Source organism: Passer domesticus, chromosome 34, assembly GCF_036417665.1.
Source record: "Passer domesticus isolate bPasDom1 chromosome 34, bPasDom1.hap1, whole genome shotgun sequence".
Lineage (NCBI taxonomy): Eukaryota > Metazoa > Chordata > Aves > Passeriformes > Passeridae > Passer > Passer domesticus.
In genome coordinates, this window is record NC_087507.1 from 253,666 (window position 1) to 278,495 (window position 24,830).

The 24,830-nt window shown below is 48.2% G+C and overlaps 1 protein-coding gene across 1 annotated transcript in view; it reads left to right on the plus strand.

Moving 5' to 3' along the window:
* Nucleotides 1-2,564: 2,564 nt before the first annotated feature.
* BRD4 (bromodomain containing 4) overlaps nt 2,565-24,830 on the plus strand; it is a 62,526-nt gene continuing 40,260 nt past the window's right edge. Inside the window, 5 exon segments of the mRNA XM_064402081.1 lie at nt 2,565-2,706; nt 17,294-17,370; nt 18,818-18,925; nt 20,666-20,984; nt 23,037-23,174. Of these exon segments, the coding sequence (XP_064258151.1) occupies nt 18,906-18,925; nt 20,666-20,984; nt 23,037-23,174 (477 nt within the window). The 5' untranslated portion in view covers nt 2,565-2,706; nt 17,294-17,370; nt 18,818-18,905.

Consider the following 24,830-nt stretch of genomic DNA (forward strand, 5'->3'; position numbering starts at 1 on the left):
GCCCCTGGGACCCCCAAAATGTCCCCAAAATGCCCCCAAAAGGTCCCTAAAGTGACCCTGAGACCCCTCAAATGTCCCCAGGACCCCCAAAACGTCCCCAAAGTCCCCAAGGACCCCCCAAAATAACCCGGGACCCCCCAAACGTCCCCAAAATGTTCCCAGGGACCCCCAAAGGGTCCCCAAAGTGCCCCTGGGACCCCCAAAATCGCCCCCAACGGTCCCTAAAGTGCCCCTGAGACCCCTCAAATGTCCCCAGGACCCCCCAAAACCCCCAACATGTCCCCTGGGACCCCTCAAATGTCCCCAAATTGTCCCCAGGACCCCCCAAAATGTCCCCAAAATGTCCCTGGGACCCCAAAAATGTTGCCAAACCCCAAGAACGTCCCCAAGTTGTCCCCAAAGTGTCCCCAAGTTGTCCCCAGGACCCCCAAAGTGTCCCTGGGACCCCCCAAATGTCCCTAAAATGTCCCTAAAATTACCCTGGGACCCCCAAAATGTCCCCAGGACCCCCAAAATGTCCCCAAACTGCCCTTGGGACCCCCAAAATGTCCCTGGGATCCCCCAAAATCTCCCCTAAAGTGTCCCCAAAACCCCCCAAATTGTCCCCGAAATGTCCCCAGGACCCCCAAAATGTCCCCAAATTGTCCCTGAGACCCCCAAAATGTCCCCAAAATCCCCCCAAAAGGTCCCTAAAGTGACCCTGAGACCCCTCAAATGTCCCCAGGACCCCCAAAATGTCCCCAAAGTGCCCCTGGGACCCCCAAAATGTCCCTGGGATCCCCCAAAATCTCCCCTAAAGTGTCCCCAAAACCCCCCAAATTGTCCCCAAAATGTCCCCAGGACCCCCCTGGTGTCCCCAAAGTGCCCCTGGGACCCCCAAAATGTCCCCAAAATGCCCCCAAAAGGTCCCTAAAGTGACCCTGAGACCCCTCAAATGTCCCCAGGACCCCCAAAGTGTCCCCAAAGTCCCCAAGGACCCCCCAAAATAACCCGGGACCCCCCAAACGTCCCCAAAATGTCCCCAGGGACCCCAGAGTGTCCCCAAAGTGCCCCTGGGACCCCCAAAACGTCCCTGGGATCCCCCAAAGTGTCCCCAAAACCCCCCAAAGTGTCCCCAAAACCCCCCAAATTGTCCCCAAAATGTCCCCAGGACCCCCAAAGTGTCCCCAGAATGTCCCAAGGGAGCCCAAAATTGTCCCCAAACCCCCAGAATGTCCCCAAAATGTCCCCAGGGACCCCCAAAGTGTCCCCGAAATGTCCTTGGGACCCCAAAAATCCCCCTAAAATCTCCTCCAAAGTGTCCCAAAAGCCCCAAAGTGTCCCCAAAACGTCCCCAGGGACCCCCAGAGTGTCCCCAGAGTGCCCCTGGGACCCCCAAAGTGTCCCCAAGACCCTCCTGGTGTCACCCAGGACCCCCCAAAGTCCCCAAAGTCCCCAAAATGTCCCTAAAATTACCCTGAGCCCCCCCAAAATGTCATTGGGACCCCCAAAATCCTCCCAAGACCCCCCAAAGGTCCCCAAAATGTCCCCAGGGACCCCCAAAATGTCCCCAAAGACCCCCAGGACCCCCCCCAAAATAACCCGGGATCCCCAAAATTGACCCCAGAATGTCCCCAGGACCCCCCGATGTCCCCAAGACCCCCAGGACCCCCCAGGACCCCCCCCGGTGCCCCCCCATTCCCGGCCCCTCCCCCCCCGGGGTCCCCCCGGTTCCCCTCCCCCCGCTCCCTCCCGTGACGTCACGCGGCGGGGCCGGCGGCGGTGGGCGTGGCGCGGTGCGCCGTGACGTCACGCGCAGCGCGGTGAGGTCAGTGCGGCGCCGCTGCCGGACCCGCTGCCCCTCGGTGCCCGCGGCCCCCCCGCCCCCTCCCCTCCCTCCTCCTCCTCCTCCTCCGCCCCCGCCGCCGCCCCCGGCCCGCCGGGAGGGAGGGAGGGCGGCCCGGCCCGGCCCGGCGCGGCGCGGCCCCCTCAGGTAAGAGCGGGGCGGCCGCGGGCGCGCCGGGAGGGCCGGGCCGGGCCGGGCCGGGGGCGGCGGCGGCGCTGAGGGGAAGCGGGAGGACGGAGCGGGGACGCCGGGTGGGCTTCATGGGGGTGCCGCGATTCACCAACGCCGCTTACGTCGCCCCGCCGGCGTAACCCGCATTGCGTAATGCGGCCGCTGCGTCAGGGCGGCTACGCCAACGGCGCAAGCTGCGGCGCGGGCCCCGCCGCTGCGCCAGCGCCGTAAAGGCGGGGGCGCCGCTGGCGCAAGCGCCGGTCACGCGCCGCCCTCCGCCCCGCTCCGCCGTGCCCGCCGCCCTCTCCGCCGCCTCCCGGTGCGGCGGGCGGGCGATCCGCGGCCTGTCCGCCCTCACCGGGCGGCGCGGGGGCTCCGGGGGTCGCGGCGGAGCGCCCTCCGCCCTGCGCCGCCGGGGTTACGCCGTTTGCGTAGGGGGCGGGCGGGGCCGCGCTGCGCCGTTTGCGTACGCGCCGTTCAGCGCCGCCTTACGCCGCCGGCGTACGAGCAGCCCCGCGGTGCGCTGCGCCGTTTGCGCACCGCCGGGCGTGCGCGGCGCGGGCGGGGCCGCCTTACGCCGTTGGCGTAGCGCGGGGCGGGGCCGGCGCGCGGGGGGCACTTCCTGCCGCCGCCATTTTGTCGCGGACCGGGAGGAAGCGGCGGCGGCTCCTGCGCGGCGGCAGCGCCGGCCCGGCCCGGCCCGGCCCGCGGTGAGTGAGCCCCGCGACAGCGCCGGCAGCGCCCGCCGCGCCGCGCCGCCCCGCCGCGGCCGCGGCAGCCCGCCCCCGCTGGGCCCAGCCCGCCCCCGTTAGGCCCAGGCCGCTCCCGCCCCGCGGGGCCGCCCCCGCCCGCTCCGTGAGGGGAGGACGCGCTGAGGGCGGCCCGGCGCCGCGGGGCCTCGGCGGGCACGGCAGCGCCGCCTCTCCCGGGGCGCCGTGGGGCTTTCCCCGCGCGGTTGTGCCGAATTTGCGAGGTTTGGGGCGGGTTTTGGGGAGCGGTGACGTTGGAGCGCTCGGCGCGGGCAGCGGGGCAGAGCCTGAGGGGAGCGCGGGGGGACAGCGGCAGCCTGAGGGGGGACAGCGGGAGTTCGGGGCGGGAACGGGACGCTGAGGGGATTTTTGGAGTGGGAAGGGGACACTGAGGGAATTCCTGATTTTTTGGGGGGAGGGAATGGAGCACTGAGGGAGTTACTGTTTTTTGGGGGGATAGGAACGAAGCACAGGGAAATGCTGGTTTATTTGGGATGAGGAGTGAACACTGGGGGAATTCCTGGATGTTCTGGGATGAGGAGCGAACACTGAGGGAATTCCTGGTTTATTTGGGATGAGGAGTGAACACTGAGGGAATTCCTGGATGTTCTGGGATGAGGAGCGAACACTGAGGGAATTCCTGGTTTATTTGGGATGAGGAGTGAACACTGAGGGAATTCCTGGATGTTCTGGGATGAGGAGCGAACACTGAGGGAATTCCTGGTTTATTTGGGATGCGGAGTGAACACTGAGGGAATTCCTGGTTTATTTGGGATGCGGAGTGAACACTGAGGGAATTCCTGGTTTATTTGGGATGCGGAGTGAACACTGAGGGAATTCCTGGATGTTCTGGGATGGGAAAGGGACACTGAGGGAGTTCCTGGATGTTTTGGGGTGGCAGTGGGACACTGAGGGAATTCTTGGTTGATTTGGCATAGCAATGAAACACTGAGGGAATTCCTGGAAGTTGATTTGGGATAGGGAGTGAACGCTGAGGGAGTTCTGGATGTTTTGGGGTGACAGGAAGTCACTGAAAGCATTTTTGAGTGTTTTGGGATGGGAATGAAACACTGAGGGAATTCCTGGTTTATTTGGGGTGGAGAGTGAACACTGAGGGAATTCCTGGATGTTTTGGGGTGGGAGAGGGAATTCTTGAATTTTTTTGGTGTGGGAATAGAACACTGATGGGATTCCTGGATGTTTTGGGATGGCAATGAAGCACTGAGGGAATTGCTGGTTTATTTGGGATAGGGAGTGAACATTGAGGGAATTCCTGGATGTTCTGGGATGGAAATGGGACACTGAAGGAATTCTTGGATTTTTTTGGGTTGGGAATAGAATACTGAGGGGATTCCTGGATGGTTTGGCATAAGGAGTAAACACTGAGGGAATTCCTGGTTTATTTGGGATGAGGAGTGAACACTGAGGGAATTCCTGGATGTTTTGGGATGGGAAAGGGACACTGAGGGAATTCCTGGATGTTTTGGGGTGACAGGAAGTCACTGAAAGTATTTTTGAGTGTTTTGGGATGGGAATGAAACACTGAGAGAATTGCTGGTTTATTTGGGGTGGAGAGTGAACACTGAGGGAATTCCTGGATGTTTTGGGGTGGGAGAGGGAATTCTTGGATTTGTTGGGGTGGGAATGGAACACTGATGGAATTTCTGTGTTTTTTTGGGATGAGGAGTGAACTCTGAGGGAATTCCTGGTTTATTTGGGATGAGGAGTGAACTCTGAGGGGATTCCTGGTTTATTTGGGATGGGGAGTGAACACTGAGGGAATTCCTGATTTATTTGGGATGGGGAGTGAACACTGAGGGGATTCCTGGATGTTTTGGCATGGGAGAGGGACACTGAGGGAATTCCTGGTTTTTTTGGGAATGAGGAGAGAACACTGAGGGAATTCGTGAGTTTTCTGAGATGGGAATGGAACACTGAGGGAATTCTTGGATTTTTTTGGGGTGGGAATAAAACACTGAGGGAATTCCTGGATGTTTTGGGATAAGGAGTGAACACTGAGGGAATTCCTGGATGTTTTGGGATGAGGAGTGAACTCTGAGGGAATTCCTGGATGTTTTGGGATGAGGAGTGAACTCTGAGGGAATTATCAGGATTTTTGGGATGGCAATGGGACACTGAGGGAATTGCTGGTTGTTTTGGAATAGAAATTGGATACTGAGGGAATTCCCAGATTTTCTTGGGATGAGGAGGGCACACTGAGGGAATTCCTGGTTTTTATAGGATGGGAATGGAACGCTGAGGGAATTCCTGGATGTTTTGAGGTGACAGGGACCTGTCACTGAAATCATTCCTGAGTGTTTTGGGATGGGAATTGGGAGCCTGAGGGAATTCCTGGTTTATTTGGGATGGGAATTGGGAGCCTGAGGGAATTCCTGGTTTATTTGGGATGGGAATTGGGAGCCTGAGGGAATTCCTGGATGTTTTGGGTTGAGAATGGAACACTGAGGGAGTTTCTGGATGTTTTGAGGTGACAGGAAGTCACTAAAATTATTCCTGAGTGTTTTGGGCTGGGAATTGGGAGCCTGAGGGAATTCCTGGGTCTTTTGGGGTGGGAATGGAACACTGAGTGAATTCCTGATTTTTTGGGGAATGGGGAGTGAACACTGACAGAATTGCTGGATGTTTTGAGATGAGGAGGGCACACTGAGGGAATTCCTGAGTTTTCTGGGATAGGAATGAAACACTTGAGAGATTTCCTGGATGTTCTGGAATGGGAATGGAAATCTGAGGGAATTCAGGGATGTTTTGGGGTGGGAATGGGACACTGAGGGGATTCAGGGATGTTTTGGGGTAGGAATGGAACCCTGAGGGAATTCCTGGTTTGTTTGGGATGGGAATGGAACTCTGAGGGAATTCAGGGATGTTTTGGGGTGGGAATGGAACTCTGAGGGAATTCAGGGATGTTTTGGGGTAGGAATGGGACACTGAGGGGATTCCTGGATTTTTTTGGTATGGGAGGGAGATGCTGAGGGAATTCCTGGATTTTTTTGTATGGGAAGGAGATGCTGAGGGAATTCCTGGATTTTCTGGGATGGGAATGGGACACTGAGGGAGTTCCTGGAAGTTTTGGGCTGGGAATTTCCAGCCTGAGGGAATTCCTGGGTATTTTGAATGGGAATGGAACACAGAGGGAATTCCTGGGTTTTTTGGGGATGAGGAGGGAGCACTGAGGGAATTCCTGGATATTTGGGGGTGACAGGGAATCACTGAAATTATTCCTGAGTTTTCTGGGATGGGAATGGGACACTGAATGAATTCCTGGAATTTTTGGGATGAGGAATGAACACTGAGGGAATTCCTGAATTTTCTGAGATGGGAATGAAACACTGAGGAAATTCTTGGATTTTTTGGGGGTTGTGAATGGAACACTGAGGGAATTCCTGGATGTTTTGGGATGGGAATTGGGACACTGAGGGGATTTTTGAGATGGGAGTGGAATGCTGAGGGAATTCCTGGGTGTTTTGGGGTAATGGGGAGTCCCTGAAAGTATTCCCAGGTTTTTTGGGGTGGGAATTGTGAACCTGAGGGAATTCCTGTTTTTATGGGGTGGGAATGGGACACTGAGGGAATTCCTGGATTTTCTGGGATGGGAATGGGACACTGAGGGAATTCCTGGATTTTCTGGGATGGAAAGGGAACCCTGAAGGAATTCCTGAGTTTTCTGGGGTGGGAATGGAACACTGAGGGAATTCTTGGGTATTTTGGAGTGGGAATGGGGCACTGAGGGGATTTTTGGGATGGGAATCAAACACTGAGGGAATTCCTGGATGTTTTGTGATGGGAATGGAGTACTGAGGGAATTCCTGGATGTTTTGGGGTGGGAATGGAGCACTGAGGGATTTTCTGGTTTTTATAGGATGGGAATCAAACATTGAGGGAATTTTTTGGATTTTTGGGATGGGAATGAAATGCTGAGGGAATTCCTGGAATTTTTGGAATGGGAATTAAATGCTGAGGGAATTCCTGGTTTTATTTGGGATGGGAAAGAGACACTGAGGGAATTCCTGGTGGTTTTGGGCTGGAAGTTTGGAACGTGAGGGAATTCCCAAAGTTTTAGAGTTGGAATTCCCAGTCTGAGGGAATTCCCAAGGTTTTGGGCTGGGAATTTGCAGCCTGAGGGAATTCCCAAGGTTTTGGGCTGGGAATTTGCAGCCTGAGGGAATTCCCAAAGTTTCAGAGTTGGAATTCCCAGCCTGAGGGAATTCTCAAGGTTTTTTGGGCACAGGAATTGGGAACCTGAGGGAATTCCCAAGGTTTTAGAGTTGGAATTCCCAGCCTGAGCGAATTCCCGAAGTTTTGGGCTGGGAACTGGCAGCCTGAGGGAATTCCCAGGATTCTGGGGTTGGAATTTCCAGCCTGAGGGAATTCCCAGTGTTTTAGGGATGGGAATTGAGAGCCTGAGGGAATTCGTGGGAATTTAGGGATGGGAATTCCCAGCCTGAGGGAATTCCTGGGGTTTTGGGCTGGGAATTTGGAACCTGAGGGAATTCCTGAGGTTTTGGGGTTGGAATTTGAAGCCTGAGAGAATTCTGGGGTATTTTGGGATGGAACTGGGAGCTCGAGGGAATTCCCAGGTTTGTTTGGGATGTGAGGGAATTCCCAGGGTTTTTTGGGATGGAAATTTGCAGCCTGAGGGAATTCCCAGGGTCTTTTGGGATGGGAATTTCCAGTCTGAGGAAATTCCTGGATATTTTGGGCTGGGAATTTCCAGCCTGAGGGAATTCCCAAGGTTTTGAGGTTGGAATTTTCAGCCTGAGGGAATTCCCAGTGTTTTAGGGGTGGGAATTTGCAAGCTGAGGGAATTCCCAAGGTTTTTTGGGGATGGAAATTTCCAGCCTGAGGGAATTCCTGGGAATTTAGGGATGGGAATTCCCAGCCTGAGGGAATTCCCAAGGATTTGGGCTGGGAATTGGGAACCTGAGGGAATTGCCAAGGGTCTTTTGGGATGGGAATTCCCAGCCTGAGGGAATTTTGGGGTATTTTGGGATGGAATTGGGAGTCTGAGGGAATTCCCAGGGTCTTTTGGGATGGGAATTCCCAGCCTGAGGGAATTCCCAAGGATTTGGGATGGGAATTTGCAAGCTGAGGGAATTCCCAAGGTTTTTTGGGGATGGAAATTTGCAGCCTGAGGGAATTCCTGGGAATTTAGGGATGGGAATTCCCAGCCTGAGGGAATTCCCAAGGATTTGGGCTGGGAATTGGGAACCTGAGGGAATTCCCAGGTTTGTTTGGGATGGGAATTGGGAGTCTGAGGGAATTCTCGAGGTTTTTTTGGGATGGGAATTCCCAGCCTGAGGGAATTCCCAAGGATTTGGGCTGGGAATTTGGAACCTGAGGGAATTCCTGAGGGTTTTGGGGTTGGAATTTGAAGCCTGAGGGAATTTTGGGGTATTTTGGGATGGAACTGGGAGCTTGAGGGAATTCCCAGGTTTGTTTGGGATGGGAATTGGGAACCTGAGGGAATTCCCAGGTTTGTTTGGGATGGGAATTCCCAGCCTGAGGGAATTCCCAAGAATTTGGGATGGGAATTCCCAGCCTGAGGGAATTCCCAAGGATTTGGGCTGGGAATTGGGAGCCTGAGGGAATTTTGGCCGATTTTGGAGCGGGAATTGGGAGCTTGAGGGAGTTCCTGGGAATTCAGGGATGAGAACTGGGAACCTGAGGGAATTCCCAAAATTTGTGGGTTGGAATTCCCAGCCTGAGGGAATTCCCAAGGATTTGGGACAGGAATTTGCAGCTTGAGGGAATTCCCAAGGTTTTAGGGTTGGAATTTGCAGCCTGAGAGAATTCCCAAAGTTTTGAACGAGGGATTTCCAGCCTGAGGGAGTTCTCGAGGTTTTGGGATGGGAATTCCCAGCCTGAGGGAATTCCTGGATATTTTGGAGTTGGAATTCCCAAGGTTTTAGAGCTGGCAATTTGCAGCCTGAGGGAATTCCCAAGGATTTGGGCTGGGAATTGGGAACCTGAGGGAATTCCCAGGGTTTTTTTGGGATGGGAATTTGCAGCCTGAGGGAATTCCCGAGGTTTTTGGGATGGGAATTTCCAGTCTGAGAAAATTCCCAAGGTTTTAGGGTTGGAGTTTGCAGCCTGAGAGAATTCCCAAAGTTTTGAGCTGGGAATTTGCAGCCTGAGGGAATTCCTGGATATTTTGGGGTTGGAATTCCCACCCTGAGGAATTCCCAAGGTTTTGAACTGGGAATTTGCAGCCTGAGGGAATTCCCGAGGTTTTTGGCTGGGAATTTCCAAGCTGAGGGAATTCCCAAAGTTTTGGGCTGGGAATTTGCAGCCTGAGAGAATTCCTGGATATTTTGGGGTTGGAATTCCCATTCTGAGGGAATTCCCAAGGATTTGGGATGGGAATTGGGAACCTGAGGGAATTCCCGAGGTTTTGAGCTGGGAATTTCCAGTCTGAGAAAATTCCCAAGGTTTTGGGGTTGGAGTTCGCAGCCTGAGGGAATTCCCAGGTTTTAGGGCTGGAATTCCCGAGATTTTAGGGTTGGAATTCCCGAGGTTTTAGGGTTGGAATTCCCGAGGTTTTAGGGTTGGAATTCCCACGGTTTTAGGGTTGGAATTCCCGAGGTTTTAGGGCTGGAATTCCCACGGTTTTAGGGTTGGAATTCCCACGGTTTTAGGGTTGGAATTCTCACGGTTTTAGGGTTGGAATTCCCACGGTTTTAGGGTTGGAATTCCCAGGTTTTAGGGCTGGAATTCCCGAGGTGTTAGGGCTGGAATTCCCGAGGTTTTAGGGTTGGAATTCCCACGGTTTTAGGGTTGGAATTCCCGAGGTTTTAGGGCTGGAATTCCCACGGTTTTAGGGCTGGAATTCCCGAGGTTTTAGGGTTGGAATTCCCGAGGTGTTAGGGTTGGAATTCCCGAGGTTTTAGGATTGGAATTCCCGAGGTTTTAGGGTTGGAATTCCCGAGGTTTTAGGGCTGGAATTCCCGAGGTTTTAGGGTTGGAATTCCCAAAGTTTTAGGATTGGAATTTGCATTCTGAGGGAATTCCCAAAGTTTTGGGGTGTCAGCCCCTCCCCTTGGATTTAATTCCCAAAAATCCCCAAATTTCCCTGGAATGAGCCCAACCCCTCTTCCCGGGAAAATCCCCGGGGCTGGGTGAAGCCGCGGCTAATTAGCTGCTAATGAGCCCTTAATGAGCGGGGGTGGGGCTGCCGGAGCTGGGCCGGGTTCGCTCCTGGCTGTGGGGTTTGGGGCCGCGGTTCCCAAAGTTTGGGGGATTTGTCCTAAAGTTTGGGGGATTTTCGGAATTTTGGGGGATTTTTCCCAAAGTTTGGGGGAGTTTTGGGATCCAAAATCACCCAGAACTTGGGGTGATTTTGGAATTGTTTCCCAAAGTTTGGGGGAGTTTTGGGATCCTTTCCCAAAGTTTGGGGGAGTTTTGGGATCCTTTCCCAAAGTTTGGGGGAGTTTTGGGATCCTTTCCCAAAGTTTGGGGGAGTTTGGGGGAGTTTTGGGATCCTTTCCCAAAGTTTGGGGGATTTTGGGGAATTTTTCCTAAAGTTGGGGGGATTTTCTGAATTTTGGGGGGGATTTTGGGGATTTTTCCCAACGTTTAGGGGATTTTGGGACCCTTTTTCCAGAATTTGGGGAATTTTGGAGTCATTTTCTGATTTTTAGGGGTGATTTTGGGATTGTTTCCCAAAGTTTGGGAGATTTTGGGATCTTTTCCCAAAGTTTGGGGGATTTTGGGGGATTTTTCCCAAAGTTTGGGGGATTTTTGGGACCCTTTTTCCAGAACTTGGGGGATTTTGGAGCCATTTTCTGAATTTTGGGGTGATTTTGGAATTGTTTCCCAACGTTTGGGGGATTTTGGGGAATTTTTCCTAAAGTTTGGGGGATTTTCTGAATTTTGGGGGGGATTTTGGGGATTTTTCCCAAAGTTTGGGGGATTTTTGGGATCCTTTTCCCAGAATTTTGGGGATTTTGGAGTAATTTTCTGAATTTTGGGGTGATTTTGGGATTGTTTCCCAAAGTTTGGGGGATTTGGGGAATGTTTCCTAAAGTTGGGGGGATTTTGGGATCCTCTCCCAAAGTTTGGGGGATTTTGGAGTAATTTTCTGATTTTTAGGGGTGATTTTGGGATTGTTTCCCAAAGTTTGGGGGATTTTGGGATTGTTTCCCAACGTTTGGGGGATTTGGGGATCCTTTTCCCAGAATTTGGGGAATTTTGGAGTAATTTTCTGATTTTTAGGGGTGATTTTGGGATTGTTTCCCAAAGTTTGGGGGATTTTGGGATCTTTTCCCAAAGTTTGGGGGGGATTTTGGGGGATTTTTCCTAAAGTTTGGGGGATTTTGGGATCCTTTCCCAAAATTTGGGGGATTTTGAAGTAATTTTCTGAATTTTGGGGGTGATTTTGGGGTCGTTTCCCAAAGTTTGGGGGGATTTTGGGGGATTTTTCCTAAACTTTGGGGGATTTTGGGGATCCTTCTCCCAGAATTTGGGGGATTTTGGAGTAGTTTTCTGAATTTTGGGGTGATTTTGGAATTGTTTCCCAAAGTTTGGGGGAGTTTTGGGATCCTTTCCCAAAGTTTGGGGGATTTTGGGGAATTTTTCCTAAAGTTGGGGGGATTTTCTGAATTTTGGGGGGGATTTTGGGGATTTTTCCCAAAGTTTGGGGGATTTTTGGGATCCTTTTCCCAGAATTTTGGGGATTTTGGAGTCATTTTCTGAATTTTGGGGTGATTTTGGGATTGTTTCCCAAAGTTTGGGGGATTTGGGGAATGTTTCCTAAAGTTGGGGGGATTTTGGGATCCTTTCCCAAAGTTTGGGGGGATTTTTGGGTATTTTTCCTAAAGTTTGGGGGATTTTGGAGCCTTCTCCCAAAATTTGGGGGATTTTGGAGTCATTTTCTGAATTTTGGGGTGATTTTGGAATTGTTTCCCAAAGTTTGGGGGAATTTGGGATCCTTTCCCAAAGTTTGGGGGGATTTTGGGGGATTTTCCCCAAAGTTTGGGGGATTTTTGGGATCCTTTTCCCAGAATTTGGGGGATTTTGGAGGGGATTTTGGGATCCTTTCCCAAAGTTTGGGGGATTTTTGGGGATTTTGGAGCCATTTTCTGAATTTTTGGGGGTGATTTTGGGATTGTTTCCCAAAGTTTGGGGGGATTTTTGGGACTCTTTCCCAAAGCTTGAGGGATTTTTGGGATCATTTGTCAAAGTTTTGAGGGATTTTAGGCTCCTTTCCCAAACTTTGGGGGATTTTGGGGTCATTTCCCAAAGTTTTGAGGGATTTTGGGATCTTTTCCCAAATTTTGGGGTGGTTTGAGCATCACTGGTGGGATTTTGGGGCTGTTTGGGGATTTTCTGTGCAAGTTTTGGGATTTTTGATCCTCATTTCCCAAAATTTGGGGTTATTTGGGGATGAATTCCCAAAATTTGGGGTCATTTGAGGCTCAATTCCCAAAAATTTTGGGGTTATTTGAGGATCAGTTCCCAAAATTTGGGGTTATTTGAGCCTCAGTTCCCAAAATTTGGGGTTATTTGGGGATGAATTCCCAAAATTTGGGGTTATTTGAGCCTCAGTTCCCAAAATTTGGGGTCATTTGGGGATGAATTCCCAAAATTTGGGGTCATTTGGGGATGAGTTCCCAAAATTTGGGGTTATTTGAGGACAGATTCCCAAAATTTGGGGTTATTTGAGCCTCAGTTCCCAAAATTTGGGGTTATTTGAGGATGAATTCCTAAAATTTGGGGTTATTTGAGGATCATTTCCCAAAATTTGGGGTTATTTGAGGATGAATTCCCAAAATCTGGGGTCATTTGAGGATCATTTCCCAAAATTTGGGGTTATTTGCGGATGAATTCCCAAAATCTGGGGTTATTTGAGGATGGTTTCCCAAAATTTGGGGTCATTTCACATTTGGGGTTATTTAAGGATAATTTCCCCAAGTTTGGGGTTATTTAAGGATAAATTCCCAAAATTTTGGGTTATTTGAGCCTCAGTTCCTAAAATTTGGGGTTGTTTGAGGCTCAATTCCCAAAATTTTGGGATTATTTGACAATCAGTTCCCAAAATTTGGGGTGTATTTGATCCTCAGTTCCCAAAATTTGGGGTCATTTGGGGATGAATTCCCAAAATTTGGGGTCATTTGAAGACAAATTCCCAAAATTTGGGGTTATTTGAGCCTCAATTCCCAAAATTTGGGGTTATTTAAGGATAATTTTCCAAATTTTTGGGGTCATTTAAGGATAATTTCCAAAATTTTTGGGTCATTTAAAGGTCGCTTTCCAAAGTTTTGGGATTATTTAAGGATCAGTTCCCAAAATTTGGGGTTTTTTAAGGATCAATTCCCAAAATTTGGGGTTTTTTAAGGATCAATTCCCAAATTTTTGGGTCATTTAAGGATAATTTCCAAAATTCTGCGTTTGTTTAAGGATAATTTCCCAAATTTGGGGTTTTTTTAAGGATCAGTTCCCAAAATTTTGGGGTTTTTAAGGATAATTCCCAAAATTTGGGGTTATTGAAGGATAATTTTCCAAATTTTGGGGTCATTTAAGGATCAATTCCCAAAATTTTGGGATTATTTGAGGATAATTCCCCAAAATTTGGGGTTATTTGAGGATGATTTCCCAAAATTTGAGCATCATTCCCAAGATTTTAGGATTATTTAAGGCTGAAATCCCAAAATTTGGGGTAATTTGAGGATCAGTTCCCAAAATTTGGGGTTATTTGAGGATAAATTCCCAAATTTTTGGAATTATTTGAGGAAACATTCCCAAATTTTTGGAATTATTTGAGGATAAATTCCCAAATTTTTGGGATTATTTTAAGATAATTTCCAAAATTTTTGGGTTATTTAAGGATAATTCCCAAATTTTGGGGTCTTTTAAGGATAATTCCCGAAGTTTTGGGTTTTTTTAAGGATCAATTCCCAAAATTTTGGAGGTTTTTTTTTAAGATTAATCCCAAAATTTGAGGATCATTCCCAAAATTTGGGGTTTTTTTTAAGGAACTGGAGGAAAAATTGGGAATTTTATCCCAAATTTCCTGGCATGAGAATATTTGGGATTTTCTGGGAATTCTGTGCTGGAAAACCTGGGAATTTTTATCCCAAATTCTGGGATTTGGTGAAGATTTGGGGAATTCCAAGGGAAAATTCCCGGATTTGGGAGAATTTGGGAATTTTGGATTTCGGGAATTCAGATTTGGGGAATTTTCCTCTTTTTTTGCCACCCCTGGGCTTGGATTTGGGGCTTCATCACTTAAACCCGGCACTAAAACATTAATTAAGCTCAGTTTTAATTACTCAGGGGTGACAGAGATCTGAGTAAGGCTCTGAACCACTTAAACCCGGCCTAAAAGCCAATTAAACCCAGGTTTAATTACAAATTTCTAAGTAAAGAGGGAGTTCAGGGCCCTGGACCGCTTAAACCCAGCACTAAATGTTCGTTAAGCTCAGTTTTAATTAGTCAGGGGTGACAAAGCCTGAGTAAGGCCTGAACCACTTAAACCCAGCCTAAAACCCAATTAAACCCGGGTTTAATTATCAGGGAGTTCCAACCCGGAGTAACGGCTGGAGCAGAGCCTTGAACCACTTAAGCCCAGCACTAAATGTTCATTAAGCCCAGTTTTAATTACTCAGGGGTGACAAAACCTGAGTAAGGCCCTGGATCACTTGAACCCAGCACTAAATGTTCGTTAAGCCCAGTTTTAATTGCTCAGGGGTGACAGAGATCTGAGTAAGGCTCTGAGCCGCTTAAACCCAGCCTAAAAGCCAATTAAACCTGAGTTTAATTGCAAAGCCTGAGTAAAGAGTGAGTTAGGTTCTGGACCGCTTAAACCCAGCACTAAATGTTCGTTAAGCTCAGTTTTAATTACTCAGGGGTGACAGAGATCTGAGTAAGGCTCTGGATCACTTAAACCCAGCCTAAAAGCCAATTAAACCTGAGTTTAATTATCAGGGAGTTCCAACCCGGAGTAACGGCTGGAGCAGAGCCTTGAACCACTTAAGCCCAGCACTAAATGTTCGTTAAGCTCAGCTTTAATTAGTCAGGGGTGATAGAGATCTGAGTAAGGCTCTGGATCACTTAAACCCAGCCTAAAACCCAATTAAACCCGGGTTTAATTATCAGGGAGTTCCAACCCGGAGTAACGGCTGGAGCAGAGCCTTGAACCACTTAAACCCAGCACTAAATGTTCGTTAAGCCCAGTTTTAATTACTCAGGGGTGACAAAACCTGAGTAAGGCCCTGGATCACTTAAACCCAGCACTAAATGTTCGTTAAGCCCAGTTTTAATTACTCGGGGGTGACAGAGATCTGAGTAAGGCTCTGGATCACTTAAACCCGGCCTAAAAGCCAATTAAACTAGAGTTTAATTGCAAAGCCCTGGGTAAAGAGTGAGTTCAGGACCCTGAACCGCTTAAACCCAGCACTAAATGTTCGTTAAGCTCAGTTTTAATTAGTCAGGGGTGGCAGAGATCTGAGTAAGGCTCTGGATCACTTAAACCCAGCCTAAAAGCCAATTAAACCTGGTTTTAATTATCAGGGAGTTCCAACCCGGAGTAACGGCTGGAGCAGAGCCTTGAACCACTTAAGCCCAGCACTAAATGTTCGTTAAGCCCAGTTTTAATTACTCAGGGGTGACAAAACCTGAGTAAGGCCCTGGATCACTTAAACCCAGCACTAAATGTTCGTTAAGCTCAGTTTTAATTAGTCGGGGGTGACAAAGCCTGAGTAAGGCCTGAACCACTTAAACCCGGCCTAAAAGCCAATTAAACCTGAGTTTAATTATCAGGGAGTTCCAACCACGACTAACGGCTGGAGCAGAGCCTTAAACTACTTAAGCCCAGCACTAAGTGTTAATTAAGCTCAGTTTTAATTAGTCGGGGGTGACAGAGATGTGAGTAAGGCTCTGGACCACTTAAACCCAGCCTAAAAACCAATTAAACTCGGGTTTAATGACAAAGCCCTGAGTTAGGAGCGAGTTCAGGGCCCTGAACCACTTAAACCCAGCACTAAGTGTTCGTTAAGCTCAGTTTTAATTAGTCAGGGGTGACAAAACCCTGAGTAAGGCTCTGGATCACTTAAACTCAGCCTAAAAGCCAATTAAACCCAGGTTTAATTGCAAACCTCTCAGTAAAGAGGGAGTTCAGGGCCCTGAACCACTTAAGCCCAGCACTAAATGTTAATTAAACCTGGTTTTAATTACCAGGGGTGTTTTTAGGACTTTTTGGGCCATTTTAAGGCAATTTGGAGCATTTTAGGGGAGATTTGGGGGCTGGAATTGGGAATTTTGAGGCTAAAAATGGAAATTTTGGGTCTAAAATTGGGATTTTTGGGCTGAAATTGGGAATATTGAGACTGAAATTGGGAATATTGAGACTAAAATTGGGAATTTTGGGGCTAAAATTAGGATTTTGGGGGGTAGAATTGGGAATTTTGAGGCTAAAATTGGGAATTTTGGGCGGAAATTGAGAATTTGAAGTTGGAATTGGGAATTTCAGGACCAGAATTGAGAATTTTGGGGCTAAAGTTGGGGTTTTTGGGGCTAAAATTGAGGATTTGAAGCTGGAATTGGGAATTTGGGGCCTGGATTGGGAATTTTAGGGCCAGAATTGGGATTTTTGGGGCTAAAATTGGGATTTTGGGGGCTAGAAATCGGAATTTTGAGGCTGGAATTGTGGATTTGGGGCTGGAATTGGGATTTTTAGGACCAGAAATTGGGAATTTTGGGGCTAAAATTTGGAATTTTCAGGCTGGAATTGAGAATTTTAGGGCTAAAATTGGGATTTTTGGGGCCAGAAATTGGAAATTTTGAGGCTGGAATTGGGAATTTCAGGGCCAGAATTGAGAATTTTGGGGCTAAAATTGGGAATTTTGGGCTGAAATTGAGGATTTGAAGCTGGAATTGGGAATTTGGGGCCTGGATTGGGAATTTTGGGGCTAAAATTGGGGGTTTTGGAGCCAGATATTGGAATTTTGAGGCTGGAATTGGGAATTTTAGGACCAGAAAATGGGAATTTTGGGGCTAAAATTTGGAATTTTTAGGCTGGAATTGAGAATTTTGGGGCTAAAATTGGGTTTTTTGGGGCCAGAAATTGGAATTTTGAGGCTGGAATTGGGAATTTTAGGGCAAAAATTGGAATTTTGAGGCTGGAATTGAGGATTTTAAGCTGGAATTGGGAATTTTAGGGCTGCAGTTTTGAATTTTGGTGCTGGAATTGGGAATTTTAGGACCAGAAATTGGGAATTTTGGGGCTAAAATTGGGGGTTTTGGAGCCAGAAATTGGAATTTTGAGGCTGGAATCGGGAATTCTGTGGCAAGAATTGGGAATTTTAGGGCAAAAATTGGAATTTGGAGGCTGGAATTGGGAACTTTAGGACTGGAAATTGGAATTTTGGGGCTAAAATTTGGAATTTTCAGGCCGGAATTGAGAATTTTAGGGCTAAAATTGGGATTTTTGGGGCTGAATTTGTGAATTTTGAGGCTGAATTTTGGAATTTTTGGGGCCGGAATTGGGATTTTTGGGCTGGAATCAGGAATTGATGGAAATTCCCATTTTTCCCAGAGCTTTTTGCAGCGTGAGGTGGAAGATGAAGGTCAGAGGCTGAGGGAGCCACACCCGCACGGCCCCTGGAAATTCAGGTAAATTCACTTCTCCTGAGCTCCTGGGGGAAAAAAAGTGAAAAAAACCAGAAAAATTCAAATTTTGGTGCAAAATCCCATTTTTCTGTAGGATTCTCCCAATTTTTTTGGGGGTTGGGGGCTGGAAAAATTAGTGGAAAAACCCAAATTTTAGTGCCAAAATCTCATTTTTCTGTAAGATTCTTCCAATTTTTTGGATTTTGGGGCTGAAAAAATGGGGAAAAAAAGGGTAAAAACCTGAATTATGGTGCCAAAATCTCATTTTTTGGTCGGTATCTCCCCATTTTTATGGATCCCACTGAACTCAAGTGGATTTCCAGGATTTTGGGGCAATTCCTGAGGTTTTTTCCCCCTCAGAGTTGGGGTCTGGAGCTGGAAAAATGGGGAAAAAAGTGAAAAAAATCCAGAAAAATTCAAATTTTGGTGCAAAATCCCATTTTTCTGTAGAATTCTCCCAATTTTTTTGGGGGTTGGGGGCTGGAAAAATTAGTGGAAAAACCCAAATTTTGGTGCCAAAATCTCATTTTTCTGTAAGATTCTTCCAATTTTTTGGATTTTGGGGCTGAAAAAATGGGGAAAAAAGGGTAAAAACCTGAATTATGGTGCCAAAATCTCATTTTTTGGTCGGTATCTCCCCATTTTTATGGATCCCACTGAACCCAAGTGGATTTCCAGGATTTTGGGTGGAAATTCCTGAGTTTTTTCCCCCTCAGAGTTGGGGTCTGGAGCTGGAAAAATGGGGAAAAAAGTGAAAAAAATCCAGAAAAATTCAATTTTTGGTGCCAAAATCTCATTTTCTGTAGGATTCTCCCAATTTTTTTGGGATTTTAGCTGGAAAATGGGAAAAATTATTGGAAAAACCCAAATTTTGGTGCCAAAATCTCATTTTCTGTAGGATTCTCCCAATGTTTTTGGGTTTGGGTCTGGAAAAATGGGGAAAAAATGGGAAAAACAAAATTTTGGGGGCAAAATCTCATTTTCCCATGGGAATCTCCCCATTTTTATGGATCCCAGAGAACCCAGGGTGGATTTCCAGGATTTTGGGGGAATTCCTGAGGTTTTTTCCCCTCAGAATCGGGGTCTGGAGCAGAAATCCCTCCTGGAAATGCGGATTTGGGGCTGGAAAAATGGGAAAAAAACCCCGAAAAATTCCAATTTTGGTGCCAAAATCTCATTTTCCCATGGGAATATCCCCATTTTCATGGATCCCACTGAACCCAGGTGGATTTCCAGGATTTTGGGGGAGTTCCTGACGTTTTTTTCTTCTCAGAATTGGGATTTGGAACAGGAAAAATGGGGGAAAAAATGAAAAAAACCCAGAAAAATTCCAATTTTGGTGCCCCAAACCCCATTTTCCCGTGGGAATCTCCCCATTTTCGTGGATCCCAGAGAAGCCAGGGTGGATTTCCAGGATTTGGGGTGGGAATTCCCAGGATTTTCCCCTCAGAGCGGGCGGAGGCGCCGTGCCGCAGCCGGGGCAGCATCGATGGAGCAGCCGAGCGAGCTCTGACCGCGCCGCCTCCGGGAGCACTTCCATGGCCATGTATCCTACAAGGTACCTGGGAATTCCCAAAAATGCCTTCTCCCAAATTTCTGCTCCTTTTCCCAAAATTCCTGCCTCGTCTCCCAAATTCCTGCCCCTTTGCCCCAAATTCCTGCCCCTTTTCCCCCAATTTCTGCCTCTTTTTCCCAAATTCCTGCCCCTTTTCCCCAAATTCCTGCCCCTTTTTTCCCAAATTCCTGCCTCTTTGCCCCAAATTCCTGCCCCTTTTCCCCAAATTCCTGCCCCTTTTTTCCCAAATTCCTGCCCCTTTTTTCCCAAATTTCTGTCCCTTTTTTCCCAAATTTTCTGCCCCTTTTCCCCAAATTTCTTCCCCTTTTCCCCAAATTTCTGCCCCTTTTTTCCCAAATTTTCTGCCCCTTTTCCCCAAATTCCTGCCCCTTTTCCCCCACTTTCTGCCTCTTTTTCCCAAATTTCTTCCCCTTTTCCCCCAAATTTCTGCCCCTTTTTTCCCAAATTTTCTGACCCTTTGCCCCGAATTCCTGCCCCTTTTCCCCAAATTTTCTGCTCCTTTCCCCCCACTTTTCTGCCCCTTTTTTCCCAAACTTCTGCCCCTTTTTTCCCAAATTTTCTGATCCTTTTCCCCAAATTCCTGCCCCTTTTTCCCCAAATTTCTGCTCCTTTTCCCCAAATTCCTGCCCCTTTCCCCCCACTTTCTGCCCCTTTTTCCCCAATTTTCTGCCCCTATTTTCCCAAATTTCTTCCCCTTTTCCCCCAGTTTTCTGCCTCTTTTTCCCAAATTTCTTCCCTTTTTTCCCAAATTTTCTGACCCTTTGCCGCAAATTCCTGCCCCTTTTTACCCAGATTTCTGCCCCCTTTGCCCCAAATTCCTGCCCCTTTCCCCCAAATTCCTGCCCCTTTCCCCCAATTTTCTGCTCCTTTTTTCCCAAATTTCTGCCCCTTTTTGCCAAATTTCTGCCCCTTTTCTCCTAATTTTCTGCCCCTTATTTCAATTTTTTGCCCCTTTCCCCCAGTTTTCTGCCCCTTTTTTCTCCAATTTTCTGCCCCTTTTCCCCAAATTTTCTGCCCCTTTTTCCCCAAATTTCTTCCCCTTTTTCCCAAATTTCTTCCCCTTTTCCCCAAATTTCTGCCTCTTTTTCCCAAACTTCTGCCCCTTTTCCCCCAAATTTCTGCCCCTTTTTTCCCAAATTTTCTGCCCCTTTTTTCCCAAATTCCTGCCCCTTTACCCCAGTTTTCTGCCTCTTTTTTCCAGTTTTCTGCCCCTTTCCCCCCAGTTTTCTGCCCCTTTTCCCCAATTTTCTGCCCCTTTTTTCCCAAACTTCTGCCCCTTTTCCGAATTTTCTGTCCCTTTTCCCAAATTCCTCTCTTTTTTCCCCACATTCCAGGGTGGTCCCACCCCCCTTGGTGTCACCTCAGGGAGATCCTAACCTCCTTAGTGCCACCCCAGGGTGGTCCCAGATCCACCTCAGGGTGGTCCCAAACCCCTTGGTGCCACCTCAGGTCCCTCAGGGTGGTTCCCCCCACCTTGGTGCCACCCCAGGGTGGTCCCAGATCCACCTCAGGGAGATCCCACCCCCCCGTGGTGCCACCCCAGGGTGGTCCCACATCCATCTCAAGGTGGTTCCACCCCCTTGGTGCCACCCCAGGGTGGTCCCAGCCCCCGTGGTGCCACCCCAGGGTGGTCCCAGATCCATCTCAAGGTGGTCCCACCCCCTTTGGTGCCACCCCAGGGTGGTCCCAGCCCCTCTCTCAAGCCCCCCCGCCCACCCGCAGGGTCTCCGGTGAGGAATGCAACGGCATCAACGCCATGGCGGCCGAGAGCGGCCCCGGCACGCGCCTGCGGAACCTGCCGGTGCTGCCGGACGCGCTGGACTCCACGCAGCCGTCGGCGGCGCCGGCGCCCGGCCAGGCCCAGCCCGGCGTCGGCGTCGGGGTCAATCCACCGCCGCCGGAGACGTCCAACCCCAACAAGCCCAAGCGCCAAACCAACCAGCTGCAGTACCTGCTCAAGGTGGTCCTCAAGACCCTCTGGAAGCACCAGTTCGCGTGGCCCTTCCAGCAGCCCGTGGACGCCGTCAAGCTCAACCTCCCGGTGGGTTTGGGGAAGGGTGGGGGGCTCCGGGAGGTGGGGAAGGGTGGGGCTGTCTGGGAGATGATGATTCAAGGGTTGGACTTGATCTGGTGGTTGAGTTGATGATCCAGTGGTTGGGTTGATGATCCAGTGGTTGGGTTGATGATCCAGTGGTGCCATTGATGATCCAGTGTTGAGTTGATGATCCAGTGGTTCCATTGATGATCCCGTGGTTCCATTGATGATCCATTGGTTCCATTGATCATCCATTGGTTCCATCGATGATCCATTGGTTCCATTGGTGATCCCGTGGTTCCATTGATGATCCCGTGGTTCCATCGATGATCCATTGGTTCCATTGATGATCCATTGGTTCCATCGATGATCCCGTGGTTCCATTGATGATCCATTGGTTCCATTGATGATCCCGTGGTTCCATTGATGATCCATTGGTTCCGTTGATGATCCATTGGTTCCATTGATGATCCATTGGTTCCATCGATGATCCCGTGGTTCCATTGATGATCCATTGGTTCCATTGATGATCCATTGGTTCCATTGATGATCCATTGGTTCCATTGATGATCCCGTGGTTCCATTGATGATCCATTGGTTCCATCGATGATCCATTGGTTCCATCGATGATCCATTGGTTCCATTGATGATCCCCTGGTTCCATTGATGATCCCGTGGTTCCATTGATGATCCATTGGTTCCATTGATGATCCATTGGTTCCATTGATGATCCCGTGGTTCCATTGATGATCCCCTGGTTCCATTGATGATCCCATGGTTCCATCGATGATCCTGTGGTTCCATTGATGATCCATTGGTTCCATTGATGATCCATTGGTTCCATCAATGATCCATTGGTTCCATTGATGATCCATTGGTTCCATTGATGATCCCGTGGTTCCATTGATGATCCCCTGGTTCCATTGATGATCCCATGGTTCCATTGATGATCCCGTGGTTCCATTGATGATCCATTGGTTCCATCGATGATCCTGTGGTTCCATTGATGATCCATTGGTTCCATTGATGATCCATTGGTTCCATTGATGATCCCATGGTTCCATCGATGATCCATTGGTTCCATCAATGATCCATTGGTTCCATTGATGATCCATTGGTTCCATTGATGATCCATTGGTTCCATTGATGATCCCGTGGTTCCATTGATGATCCATTGGTTCCATTGATGATCCCGTGGTTCCATTGATGATCCATTGGTTCCATCGATGATCCATTGGTTCCATTGATGATCCCATGGTTCCATCGATGATCCATTGGTTCCATCAATGATCCATTGGTTCCATTGATGATCCATTGGTTCCATTGATGATCCCATGGTTCCATTGATGATCCATTGGTTCCATTGATGATCCCGTGGTTCCATTGATGATCCATTGGTTCCATCGATGATCCATTGGTTCCATTGATGATCCATTGGTTCCATTGATGATCCCGTGGTTCCATTGATGATCCATTGGTTCCATCGATGATCCATTGGTTCCATTGATGATCCCGTGGTTCCATTGATGATCCCATGGTTCCATTGATTATCCATTGATTCCATTGATGATCCCGTGGTTCCATTGATGATCCCGTGGTTCCATTGATGATCCCGTGGTTCCATTGATGATCCCATGGTTCCATTGATGATCCCGTGGTTCCATTGATGATCCATTGGTTCCATTGATCATCCATTGGTTCCATTGATGATCCATTGGTTCCATTGATGATCCCATGGTTCCATTGATGATCCATTGATTCCATTGATGATCCATTGGTTCCATCGATGATCCATTGGTTCCATTGATGATCCATTGATTCCATTGATGATCCATTGGTTCCATTGATGATCCAATGTTGGGTTGATTCTCCAATGTTGGAGCTGATAACCCCAAGTTGAACTCGATGAATTTCGCTGCCTTTGGTTTCAAATGTCCCAAATTTTCCTCTTTTCCCACTAAAAATCCCCATTTTCGAACAAACCCCGGTGCTCCATCCAGCAAAAACCACAGACCCCAAACCCTTCCAAATCCCTAAATTCCCTTTTTTTTCCCCCAGGATTATTATAAAATAATTAAAACTCCGATGGACATGGGAACAATAAAGAAACGCTTGGAAAATAATTATTACTGGAACGCTCAAGAATGTATCCAGGATTTCAACACCATGTTTACAAACTGCTACATCTACAACAAGGTAGGGAAACCCGGATTTTTGGGGAAAAAAAATCAGAATTTAATCAATTCTGCCTCAGCCTCATTCCCACTGGGATTGGTCAAGTCCCCCTGGGGAATTTTTCCCCTTTTTTTTTTTAAATTTTAAAGGATTTTTTTGAAGCACATCCTTGGGAATTTGGGTCTGGGTTTGGTGTTTTTCAGGAATGGTGAAAGTTTGGAATCTGCACATGGATTTTTCCTTTTTTTTTGGCTTTTTAGGGGAATATTTGAAGGGATTTTTCCTTGATTTTTTTTTCCTTCCCTCCTTTTTTCCCCTCCTTTTTTCTCCATTTCCCCTTTTTTCCCCCTTATTTTCCCCCTTCTTTCCCCCTTTTTTGCTATTTTACCACTTTTCACCCCATTTTCCCCCCTTTTTTTCCTATATTCCCCCTTTTCCCTCCTCTTTTCCCTTCTTTTCCTCCCCTTTCCCCCCATTTTTCTCTTTTTTCCACTTTCCCCTTTTTTCTCCAATTTTCCTCCCTTTTCCCCCTTTTTCCTCCTTTTCCCCCCATTTTTCTTCTTATTTTCCCCCTTTTTTTCCCTGTGTTCCCCCAATTTCCCCATTTTTTCCCTATTCCCCCCTATTTTCCCTGATTTTTCCCTCATTTTTCCCCCATTTTTCCAATTCCCATCTCCCCATCCTCAGCCTCTCCCTATAAAAACCCCAGGACTCACCCCAAAACCTCCAGTCCCAAATCCCTCCTGGAAAATCCCCAATTTCTGGGTTTTTCCCCAATTTCCAGCCAGGGGATGACATTGTGCTGATGGCAGAAGCTCTGCAGAAGCTTTTTTCTCCATAAATCCTATTTTTCCCTAATTTCTGGTTTTTTTCCCTGATTTCTGGGTTTTTTCCCCAATTTGCAGCCAGGGGATGACATTGTGCTGATGGCAGAAGCTCTGCAGAAGCTTTTTGCCCTAATTTCTGGGGTTTTTTCCCTAATTTCTGTGTTTTTACCCCAATTTTCCAGCCAGGGGATGACATTGTGCTGATGGCAGAAGCTCTGGAGAAGCTTTTTTTCCCTAATTTCTGGGTTTTTACCCCAATTTTCCAGCCAGGGGATGACATTGTGCTGATGGCAGAAGCTCTGCAGAAGCTTTTTTCCCTAATTTCTGTGTTTTTTTCCCCAATTTTCCAGCCAGGGGATGACATTATGCTGATGGCAGAAGCTCTGGAGAAGCTTTTTTTCCCTAATTTCTGGTTTTTTTCCCCAATTTGCAGCCAGGGGATGACATTGTGCTGATGGCAGAAGCTCTGCAGAAGCTTTTTTCCCCTAATTTCTGGTTTTTTACCCCAATTTTCCAGCCAGGGGATGACATTATGCTGATGGCAGAAGCTCTGGAGAAGCTTTTTTCCCTAATTTCTGGGTTTTTTCCCCAATTTCCAGCCAGGGGATGACATTGTGCTGATGGCAGAAGCTCTGCAGAAGCTTTTTTCCCTAATTTCTCTGTTTTTTCCCCAATTTGCAGCCAGGGGATGACATTGTGCTGATGGCAGAAGCTCTGGAGAAGCTTTTTTCCCTAATTTCTCTGTTTTTTCCCCAATTTGCAGCCAGGGGATGACATTGTGCTGATGGCAGAAGCTCTGCAGAAGCTTTTTTCCCTAATTTCTGGGTTTTTGTCCCCAATTTTGCAGCCA